Source organism: Protopterus annectens, chromosome 9.part0, assembly GCF_019279795.1.
Source record: "Protopterus annectens isolate FY-2018-M chromosome 9.part0, PAN1.0, whole genome shotgun sequence".
Taxonomy (NCBI): Eukaryota; Metazoa; Chordata; order Ceratodontiformes; family Protopteridae; genus Protopterus; species Protopterus annectens.
In genome coordinates, this window is record NC_056743.1 from 296876218 (window position 1) to 296889193 (window position 12976).

The 12976-nt window shown below is 35.8% G+C and overlaps 1 protein-coding gene across 1 annotated transcript in view; it reads right to left on the minus strand.

Moving 5' to 3' along the window:
* Positions 1–11822, minus strand: part of KCNC1 (potassium voltage-gated channel subfamily C member 1) — a 796343-nt gene extending 784521 nt beyond the window's left edge. The window contains exon 1 of the mRNA XM_044082879.1: positions 10429–11822. Within this exon, the coding sequence (XP_043938814.1) occupies positions 10429–10998 (570 nt within the window). The 5' untranslated portion in view covers positions 10999–11822. The remainder of the gene's footprint in view (positions 1–10428) is intronic.
* Positions 11823–12976: the final 1154 nt, after the last annotated feature.

Genomic DNA, 12976 nt, shown 5'->3' on the forward strand with positions numbered 1-12976 from the left:
TTTCCAATGATTCAGGCTATGCAATTATTATAACTCTTTATATACCCTTCTCTGAATTATTGGTAATAAGGATAACTAACAAAAAAAGAATAAACTCAACATTTATTCTAAAGGAATAATTCCTTCCAGTTTTTTTTTTTGTTCTGCTCAATACTACATACATATATATATGTATATCTATATATATATATCTATATATATATATAGATATATATATATATATATATATATATATATATATGGGTCTATATTAGGAAAGCGAAAATCCCTAAATGCAAATACCTAAACGTTGACCCCCTTACCGCGAACCACGTAAATCCCAAATGCACTAAATCGGGGGAAAAAAAATATCAACCTGCAATAGTCAGCCAACCCCACCACTCGCTACATACTACTTACCTAACTATGCACTATCCTTAACCCCTGTAACTACCGCATACTTCCCCTACACACATACACCCAAACAAAATAAATAAAACACATAAATACACTTAAAAAAAATCCTACCTCCAACACTATACTAAACCCCACATACACAACTAACTATGCACTATCCTTAACCCCTCCCTAACCCTAAGGTCTGTAACTACCGCACACTTCCCCTATACACATACACCCAAACAAAATAAATAAAACACATACATACATTTAAAAAAACACCTACTTCTAACACTACACTAACTCTTACATAAATTACCTATCTATGCACTTACCTTAACCCAAATCCTAACACTAAATTCCTATCTATCGCACGCTTACCTTACGGAACTATACCGCAGATGGACCAACCAAAACAAATCGACATTTCAAACTTTGCGGTTTTGAACTTTTGTGGTTTACGTACTTCATACAACATGGGTCGACGTCTTCGTATTCACCTAAAAGAATCTTCGCTCTCATAATAGGAACCCATATATATATATATATATATATATATATAAACACACACATATATGTATCTGGCAATGGCTGCTGGGCTATAGTCCCCCCCCCCTCAGTTAAAAACAAAAATAAATTATGTTAATTCAAATCAGAAAGTTGATAATTATTTAAAAATAATAGTCAGCTTTCTGCGTTTTGTTGTATGCCAAGGACATTTGAAGCAGAACAAATCAATTAAATCCACTTGATTTATCAAGCCAGCATAGGCTTCATCCACCAGTTTGTAAGTGCTCCTGAGGACATCAGAAACATCACTGAAAGAGCTTCTCACCAGGCTGCTGCATGAAGCAGAGAGGAACTCTGCCTGTTTGCTCAGGCTACCTAACGTGTCTGAGACAACCTGATGACAAGTTAAGAAAATAAATAATGTGGCAGTGCAGGAGTACATGCACATAAGCATTTTTTAAACTGTATGCATATATAAAATAAAACAATGTGGCTAAACCTCATAAAATCACTCTAAAATGTGATCTTGAGCTCTTTTTTACATGCACCCTACTTGTTACTGCCTGTATCAGGCAGGAAGGTAAGTACTTCATTTAAGTGTAAATGTGTGTGCGTGTGTGTGTGTGTGTGTGTGTGTGTGTGTGGGTGTGTGCATGCGCATGTGTGTGTGTGTGTGTGTGTGTGTGTGTGTGTGTGTGTGTGTGTGTGTGTGTGTGTCTGTGTGTGTGTGTACGGGTGTACTTGGGGAAAGGGGTATAAAGCTCTCAAATGTGTCTGATTTTATTCAGTGTTTGGTGTTCTGAGAAATTGGGGAGGATTATAGCCACTAAGTAATGACAAACATTTGTGTTTCAGATTTAACAGCTTTCAGGCATACATACTATTGCAAATCCTGTCATTCTAGTAACTTTTATAAGTATATAAAGGCAATATCTTGCTCTGATTGTAATCCTGTGCCTCACATTACTTTTTCAGGTTTCTCCTTGATTCTTGGGCTAAGGTGTTGAGAGGTACCTTTTTTGGGGGGGGGGTCCAGGGATTGCATGTTACATTCTGATGGTAATAAGGCGAGAAGATAAATTAATGTGTGGGAGTTGTTTATGTATTTATTCATTCATTTGATACATATATCTGGGGAATGCAGTCACTGTCTTTCAAGTGGCTATAACTGATAGCCATGTGTGAGTGTGCTTGTATGTGCTGCATGTGTATACACACACACACACACACACACACACACACACACACACACACACACACACACCTATATAAGTGTGTGTGTGTGTGTGTGTGTGTGTGTGTGTGTGTGTGTGTGTGTGTGTGTGAGGACCATAGATTCTCTGAACTGCCCCTAATTTTGCAGAATATCTTTGATTTTTGTGTCATCTCTTTGGGTGTTTCTGCTAAAGTTTAAGTTTTAGTGCGGATTTTCTCCAGTAAATAATGATGGCAGCCGTTTGATTTTTCAAATTTAAAGGTCTTCAAAAGGTATATTAATGCAAAGCCTGTTATTCTGTCAAGTTTTTAAGCATAAAAAAGCAATAGTTGTCCCTGATTTTGGCCCTTTGTCTACTATTATTTTCAGCTTTCTTCTTGATTTTTGTGATCAGAGGATAAACTGCATGGGGAAGGGTGCACACACTATTTTGTCAACAATGAGCTGAGAAGATAAATTGCTGTGAAGCAGTTATTCATGTATTTATTCATTCATTTGATGCAACCAAACAACTGAGGTATATAGACACAGTCATACATGTGGCTGTAATTGATGCTGAAGTCTGTACGAGGGTGAGACATAAATGCCATGAACTGTCCTAGATTTTTTTCAGAATGTCCCTGAATACTTGTGTCATATTTTCATCTGTTCCAAGTAAAGTTTGTGTTTTTTATCAGACAAGTCAATGAGGAATGCAGTCGAGAAATAATAACAGTGTATATTTCAGTACCATAATTCGCCTTTAAAACATAAATGCACACTAATGCAAAACCTGTTATTCCAGCAAGTTTGTAAGTATAAACAGGTAATAACTGTTCCTGAGTTTGGTTATTTGTCCAATATGATTTTTGACTTTCCCTTTGATTTTTGAGATAAGAGGTTGAGACATTTGTGTGTGGGGGATTGCATACTGTATTCTGATAGCAATGACCTGAGAATATATATTTCTGTTAATTTATATGTAAAAAGTTTGCCATTATTTTTATTTCACTTTCCATCATAGTTATAAATCATAAGGGTGCTTAATAAGTGTCTTTCTGTGATAGTCTGGACATGATGTGTGTGATAGCAGCTGACCATTGGCAGTGTCACACTGAGTAGTGTTGTCATGCAACAGCGCTTGATTTTCTGGTTGAGTTTTTGGCTGTGAATACATCTTTGTAGAGTCTGTATGCACACCCTGCCCTGCATTTTTTTTTCAGTTGAGCCTACTGTTGTTCATAATATTATTCAGAGAGTCAACAGTTTGATATTTGAGTTGCAAATGATGAATGACATTAGTTTAGAATTATTTAATTATTCTTCTGTTCCTCATCTTGTTATTCCTTCCTTGAATGGACTCCCTAAGATTCACAAAGATCGAAGTAACCCATCTATGAGACCCATTTTTTTCTGGGAAAGGGTGGGTCACAGAACACTTTCCCTACATTTAGAACATCAATTGAGTCAGTTCTTACCTATGTGAAAAGCTATATCAAAGATGCAGGTGATTTTTTTGTGTAAACTTCACCGATGGCATGAGACAAATACTTCTTCAAGTTATTAGTTTGTTACTTTAGATATAGCTTGTCTTTTTACAGTTATTCCTAACACTTTTAGGATTGATGCTATTACAGAATTTTTATGTAGCAATGGTAGTCTCACTGGTAGGGAAATTGAAACTACATGCTCCATATTAGATGCTGTTTTGAGTAGTAAAATTTCACCATCAAGTGCCTTTGGTTGCTGTGGGGGCCTCACTTAAGAATACCTATGTAAACTTGGCCCTAAATCATTGGGAGAAACAACATATTTTTAGTGATGTGAATAATTATGTCTCATATGTTGTGTTTTATATACATTTTGTAGATGACATGTTCCTAATTTGGACAGATGATGAGAGTAATTTATTGAAGTTTGTTGAACATCTGAATATGACTACCTATTGTTTAAAGTTTAAGATGAACTTTTGTAAAGAAAGTATTGTTTTTAGATATCTGTTTTACCAGAGAAAGTGAGATTATCCATATGAAAGTTCATAAGAAAGACATTCATTCAAATAGATTTTCCATAGATCTAGTATGCATCCACAGCATGTTTTTAAAGGCATTGTTTGGAGCCAATATTTTCAAATAAGTAGGCTAAATACAGATCAGTATACTTATCAAGAACAGACGGAGGAATTATTTAATGGGTTGAGGACTACAAGTTATAGTGAATCCTTGTTGAATGCCAGAAAGTGTTATATAGACAGTGAGTGAGATGGACAAGTTAAATCATGTTTTAAATATAGTAGCCCTTCAAAACAAAACATCAATAAGAAGAGAGTAAATAATGTTACTAGAGATATAACTAATTATAATGTTAGGAATGATAGTGTTCTGGATATTATAAATAAAATTGGACTATTCTTACTGCACAACCAGAGCTGGATAAGATTCTAGGAAATACTCCAAAGTTATCCTATAGGAAAGGAAAAAAAATTAAACTACAGCTCTGTTATAAGAAATGAATATGGTTAGCAATTTGATACAAAAATTTAGGAATGGAACTGTTCCATGCCTCACTTGCCTTAATTGTAAATAAAGACACAATATTTGTACACCCAAGCACACATAAGGAATTTACAGTACATTGTTTTGCTATATGTGCTACACAGAATGTGGTTTACTTAGCCACTTGTGAGGTGTACACATAATTTTGTATACGTAAGTGCAGTAGAAAAATTAAAAGATGGAATCACAGAGCATATATCAGATACTAGATGTAAAGTTTTGACTAATGCCCTTTTTAAATATCAAATGGAAGAAGGCCCAGAACACATGTTTAAGTTTAGGGTTATTCAAGTATCTCATTCTAATATAAGACGGGGTGATATCAACAATATACTTGAAATTACAAAATATGAGTGGAGTCCACATTTTAATGCAGGTCATCCTCCAGGATTAAATGCAACAGTGAGCATTAAGCCAGTTCTGAAAAAGAAACAGATGCAGTTATAATGTAGTGTATGTATATATTTTTACATACACATATAGCTTTTTCTATGTTTATATCGCTTGTTATATGCACTTTTAAGTGTCCTTTAAATGTTTTACAATTTTTATAGTAATGCTTGCATGTGCTTTTAAAATCTTAAGTGACTGATTGGATGACTGTGTTTTTCTTGATTATTTAATTGCATGTTTGGTAATGCTATTTTAAATCACACTGAAGAAACTCTTAGTACCCAAAAGCTTTGTGGATTTGTATGTTTTTCTAAATTTTTGTACGTGTTCTTACTTCATAAGTCGAGATTTTTTGTGGATATTGTTTTTGCTTCAACCATCAACTGTGTTTACACATTTCTTTCTTTTTCAGTTGAGTTCTTTGGTTTCTCCTGGCAGACTCCCAGCTGTAAAACATATGCCTCTGGCCATTTGAACTTTTACATTTGTCCAGTCTAACACCAGAGGGGTGCACAGAAAGTAACTATCTCATTAGAGGGGTAGGAAGGCAGACAGTATTCCCAGACAGGACTGTATATTCCTGCACATGTCTCCTCTGTTGTTTGGCTAAGCTACTCTTTTGTTATATTTGAATACTAAGCTTTAGACACACAATATTTTTTTTCTTGAAATAAAAATTAAGACTGAATTTCTTTTCTTTACAGAAAAATATTTTAGGGTGTGTTACAAGCATGGTGGGAAGCTAAAAAAGTAAAACAAAATCTGAAAATAACAAGAAAGAAGTAATCTATATAGATGTTGTGGGTCAATGATGAGAGGAAAACGGGAAGGGCACTGGAGAAGAACATGGTGGGGCTAGTCTGCAATGAGGGGTCTTCAGAGTCCTTTGTCTTGGGCTCTGTTTCACCTAAGGCTGGCCTTGTCGATTGCAGTCAGGCATGCATATTGGTCTATGTCTTATGATCACAATTTCAGAATATTGAACACTGTAATGCACTTCAGAGAACTGGCTTAAGCGAAAGTACATGTTCGATGTTATGTACTTTCACGTAAGTGTGTTTCTATTTGTTATGTTCGATATTCTAAAATTTCGATTGTAAGACATAGAACCATATATATATATATATATATATATATATATATATATATATATAGAAAGAGAGAGAGAGAGAGAGAGAGTCAGTAAAGTAGCTATGGCAGGGTGCATACTGAGGCAACCTGTGGCTGAAAATGAATGACTATGTCTATTGCCTGATTATGGGTAAAGGTCTTTTGACCTGCTATAATAAAACTCCATCCCATTACACTTCGCTCCACCCATTCAATTGCTTCCTTCAGTCCCTTTATTTATTTTGCAGCACTGAAAAAATATTAAAATGTAAGCAGTGTTTCAAACCTCTTTTACAAATATAACACATATGCATAATAAAAAAAAAACATCAAGTACAACAATGATTGATTCAGATGCATAGTAAAGTGCTTTAATCAAAGATGCAGATGTTGCTACATACATATGTATTTTACTAAGCATTGTAATTGCACTTTATTACCTCACCTACTCCATCCTGCTTTTTTTTTAATATAAATATTTTTGTGCCTACTCTCAGCTAGACTGGCAGACAGAAAAACAGACAGATAAGTAAATAGATAAATAGGTAACTGCTCTTAAATGAAGGTATCCATGAATCCTTACATGTAGTTTGAGAATGCAGTTCATTCAATATATTCATGTGAAACTGATACTCTGATTGCAATTTGCTTAGCCAAACATGTATGACTAGCACTTGGGGGGGGGGGGGGCACACTGAGAAAAAAATAATTCTATTCATGTGCCTTTCCATGTGTCCAGCCTAGTCATGAGTACTCATTGGATATTATGAAAACTATTCTCTATAAAACATGTGGTTTTGACAGAGTAAACTAATGACCTGCCATAACATAACACACCTCTCCTAACCTGACAGTAACCTGAAGTCAATGTGTTGTTTAATTGTTTACTGCATAATGTTAAACCTTCTCTTGTCAAAAGAGTGACATGATTGATATTTTTTGATGATAGTGAAATACATCAACAATGCAGCTCAGTTCAGACTTACTGACTAGGTTAACAGACATATAAAAGTAAGATTCCTTACACTGCTGTTATGGTTGTGATGCATTATTCTATAATGCAGAAGTTTCATATCATGCATGCAACAAACACTGTTCACTCAGGCAATCTGGGAAAAAAAGCAAATGGCCAAGTGTGGCAACAAAGCCTTATCCTCACTGCAAACAGTATCATAACACAGATGTTAGAGGTACTCATGTGCTATCAGACAAAATATATTTATAGGAGGAAATGTGTGTCCCTTCATTTATAAAATCTGCAGATGTGCACAAATACATCTGATCATTTCCCTCACATTGCAAAGTAACCTAAGGTTGACTGCACCCTCAGTCACCAGAAGAAGAGGCTACTGGTCTGGTTGATCAGAGCTCTGGAGTACCAATGTAGTGACAGGTGTTAACAACAAGAATTATATGTATATACACAAAATACTGTAAATTACTTTTTTACAGGCTATAGTAATTAGTGTCTATGACAAACAGAAACACAGAGTTTTCTCTACTTAAATATATGTTTCATTTTTTGGTTTCACTTCTTAACACTTTACTATATTAACAGGAAAAGCATTTATACATATGGTCAGTATTTTTCACTTCCCCTTGCTGTCCTGAAAATGGTACAAAATAACAAATCTCTGCTAGTCCATATTTATAAGACATGGACTAGACGTGAGATCTATGCATACTAACAACAGAACTCACAGAACTGCTTATAGATATCTATGTAATTTGTGCAGTTTAGTGTTTATAAAGTTGAAAAATAAGTACTTTGTGATACCCCCTTCTTACAGCAGCAAGAAGTGGCAGTAATAATTTTGTTTAATAAAAGTAATTTTGAGTAATGGTGTAAGTACATTGCATTCTGATTTTGTGACCCTGTTACACACTTCTACAAAAAAAGTCTAATTTATCAGATGTTAACTTTTCTGTCTTAATCTTGATATTTTGAATGATACGGACAAACAAAATAGTTACTTATGAGGCTATGTGCATTCATTGTGCATCGAAGATAAACTATAAACTCTTGTGAACTATAAGGTAAGCCAGAAAAATTTGGAAGCGCAATACTTTTTACTTTTTGGGAAATATGCATAACTGTCAACAATTAATTTTGCATCATGTGAACTTCTGAGTTAGATAAGAAAATATGAAACATTTTTATACTGCAAAATAACATTTTATTGTTATAGCCAATTTGTATTTGCTATTGTAAAACAAAGTATGCCGTCACAGTTTTCCATTTCAGTTTATGATTGGTGAAGACTGACTCTTAAGCCCATCAATTTGTGGGGCTATACCTCTTTCAACAAAGGTAGGTTCACCAGGAAATGATGCATGTTGAAACAAATACACACTGCACATGTACATATTTGAATTCTGAAAGAAATGTGTGTGTGTAGATACAGAAAACAATATTTTTCCTTTGCTTCTGCAAACAGTTCTGTTCGCAGTTCCCATTCTTACATTTTAACAGAACATTAACTTTCCCTGTGTAAGACAGAATGCATTCAGTTATTTTAAGTGAACCCTCCTTGGGTTTTGTGCAAAACTGAGTGTTACTTTCATGTTAAAAAGCAAATAGCCCAAAAAAAATCACATGGGAGGGGCTGAATGCTCCCCTTAATGCAGTTTAAGTAACTCTAACATTAAAAAAATCCTGAAATTATGTTATATATGATGATCTTTTCCACACTACCGAAATGTAATCCTGTAGGAAACATAACTCTCAACCAATCAGGGTCAAATTTCAACACAATCAGTGACAAATCCAGAAAAAAATCAGGAACATTTTTAAAATATAAGTATTATTAACTTATGACATTGACAGAAAAAGGGAACGTGAATTAAACATTGTCTGAAGTAAAAAAATCTGTAAGTCTTAATTATTGTCATTATTAAGTGTGCAAAAAGTCATCAGTTTTAGGAGGCATTGAGACTGGGACAGAACTTAAATTTAAGTCAAAATCAGGAGCATCCCTGAAAATCATGGAGAATTGAGAGGTATGGAAGGAAAACTGGGAAACTTCAGAAGGGGGTTAAGGATTACGTGAAAGCGTAATCATTGCGTTCAATCTGCAGTTTGGCTTCAGGTTGAACATTGTTTTTGTGGCACACAGTATTGTCGAGTATGTTCTGACGCATTCCTAATAAAGGCTTGCGAAAAGGACACCGTTGCTAGTATCACTCACAGCAATCATTTTCCTTCCGTCAGTTTAACGCGCTATGTGCATCAGCTTTTGCACAGCTATAAATGTATTTTAACCATAACCAGAGCAAATACCTCCCCCACCGACTCATTAAACATCACAGCCATTTTGGCTCCTGTAAACAGGACACATCTTCAGTTCTGTACGCTCTGTACTACAGCGCTGATAATAAACCAGCACTTAATGATTTTACCCATCACAATAAAACAACCACTGGGGTATGTAAATTTATGGACGTAGAATCCGTTACTTTGTGCTGACGTGAATTTCCAGATGCACAACAATTACGTGGACATCACTGATGACCTTTGACTGACTGCAGCATCCCTATATTTGCTATCCTTGGTTGATTGTTTTCTTTCGGGCTTATTCTTATCTCAACCCAAAGTTGAGACATCAAGGGTTTTAAAATAATATGTTCACCATGTCTAAAGAGTTAGACAGACAAATGACTTAACACAGATGCATTTCCTTATGTCTGAATTTAGTTGCGCTTTAATTGCTTGTATCTTCTTGGTAGTACATTATTGTTGTTTACTGAATTATGCAAATAAAATGTACATTCAAAAAGGCATAAAACATTCTTGCCTTATTTTCAGAGAATATAAATTAAAACGGGTCTTTGTAAGCAAGTCATCTAAATGTTTAGGGCACCTCTTTATTATAATATATATTGTTATGATAGACCAAATTGTAAGAAGGTTGTCACCAATACAATACAACACAATGCAATGCAGTGACAGAAAAAAATATTTAAAAGATGCATATATGCCAACCATGCACCGATGAACATTCAGACCCGTATTTTAGGACTGCATATGACTGCATTAATCTACTATTCTCCATAAACAGCAAAGTACCTTGATAATTAAGACGAATGCTATTAGTGAACATGAAAAGGAAAGTGAATGGTTTACGTCAAACAAACGCGTTTTGTGATTGAGAAGTATAGCATGACCTTCGTATTCACCTTTAGATACACATTTATATGCCACCTCTGGGATAGGCGCTGTTTGATGCAAGCAAGCATGACTAACTGAATTTGCAAGAAAACATTTACATCTTAGTACGATAATCTTACCCTTGCATATTTGGAGGAATAGGGATCTTCAAAGAGTGCCCAAACTCGAGGCTGCCATCTCCTCCAAAACCCAGACGGTTTAACGTCTGGCGAGTCACCTAGTGCTAAACGTTTAGTCATCTCCAACTCATCTTCACCATCTCCAGAGTCTCCTGTTCCATCCACATCAACGTCTTCCAACGAGTTATCCGGAGGACCGCCACCAAAGCTGTCCAGTGCTTCTTCTGCATCACGATGCTGTCTATAGGTCATCCAACAGCAGGGTTCCACATCTGTCTCATCAATACCCCAAAACGCCAGTTCCTCCTCATAGAGGGGTCCACAGACATCAGCTGGGCAATGCAGTTTACCTGTCCGGTAGTAATTCAGAATGTGGGCAAAGACACCCGGATGTCTATCAAAGAAAAACTCATCTGCTCTAGGGTCATAGTCAAAATGACTGTGGGCATCGGGCTCCGCGAGCCACGCCAAACGGGTCCCCGGCAAGGTGCGCAGGGTACTTCGGTATGTCTGATGCCTAGTCCCTCCCACGTTTATAACGATGCGATCGCTGTCGTCGCCCTGACCCATCTCCTCTATTAGGCATGTCGTGGAGGTGGTTTACTCATAAAAAACAAATACTGTAGATCAGATATATGTTGATACATCAAGAATGCCGTGGCTGTCCTACGGAGCACGAAGTGAAACTAAATTTTCGGAGAGTCTGGACTGGAGAGTCCCTTTTTCTGAAGACAAGTCAGGACCTAGCCATTTCTGCCTCGACACTTCAAATGATCCACAAACGCTGCATAGTAGAATACAACATTGTCGTTATTTTGTCCTTGTTCTCTGTTCCTCATAAGCTGTGCTGCGTAGGCTAGATGGTGCTATTCAGCAATATGTATTTTTTCACAGCTATGGCATCCATCGCTTCGATATCTATTGTGATGGCACCAAGGATGCCTTTTACTAGTATTATAGCCCAACAGTATATACATATGTTTGCCAACAAACAACAATGCAGCATTTTGTTACGTTCTTTTTTTCTGAAGCAGCTGACTGTATCCAAATAAGGCGATCTTGATCTAGGGTGTCTTCACAACGATTCCTCCGATCTGCATAACCTTCTCTTTAAATCGGTGCTGAAAGGATAGCTCCACTGGTGCGGGGAATCAGTCCTTAAGCGCATCGCTTTTGTTGCAGTCAGGAAGATTTTTTTTCACCGTTATCTAATCTTTCGTCTTCACATTTGGTGAATGAAGGGGGGAAACGTTTTAGGCAGGTTTTGTGGTCACAATCACAATTAGGCGCCCTTCACAGGGCGCTGTGTTGATCGCACCATTGACTTGCAGATGGTGCTGAAATACAAGCGGAGGGGAGCTGCTTCTGCCGCTACTCAGTCCTATAAGCGCAGTCCCAAGACCTCAGCGCTGAGCAGGCGCAATCACTGCTGCGTAGTACTGCCACCTCAGGGTCCTAACGCTGAACAGAATAAATCAAAGAGCACCTGCAGCTGCTGGTTGCAATGAATGGGTTAATTCTGCATCCATAACTGTTAACATTGTTGATATATATATATATATATATATATATATATATATATATATATATATATGTATGTATGTATATATATATATATATATGTATATATATATATATATATATATATATATATATATATATATGTATATATATATATATATATATATATATGTGTATATATATGTATATATATATATATATATATATATATATATATATATGTGTATATATATGTATATATATATATATATATGTATATATATATATATATATATATATATATATATATATATATATATATATATATATATGTATATATATATATATATGTATATATATATATATATATATATATATGTATATATATGTATATATATATATATATATGTATATATATATATATATATATGTGTGTGTGTGTGTGTGTGTGTATGTATATAAGCATAAGTGATACACACAGACACACACACACACACACACACACACACACAAATATATATAGCTAATATTTATTGCAAACCGTCTTCAGGAGTAAGTTAATCTTGAAATCAGAAACAAAATCTGCTAAATTTCTGTTACTTTGACTTTTTTAAGAGGTAGAAGGGCTGGTGTTAGCATTTTGGGGGCCCCAGCAAATGCCAAGTTGGGGGGCCCCTGGCCACTTCCAATCTAAGTATCAACCTATCACTGCCACCCCTTCCAGCCATCCTTTTAGTTCATGCTGCAGGCTTTTAGGAGGAGTACTACACACAGACTGAGGTTAGCTGCAATGATCTTATTACAACAGGCCTACATACGATACTATGTTGACCCATCTCACAAAGGGACAGTGACAGTCACTGGCATTTAAGTGCAACAATGATACATTACAATGACTCTATGTACAGGGCTGAATGTATGTGAAATGAAGCCCCAGGCACTGCTTACTGTTTCAGCCCCTGCAAAAAAAAAAAAACACACACACACACACACACACACACATACACACATCATCAAAAACTCACCTCTGTTTCTCTCCATATTGGGC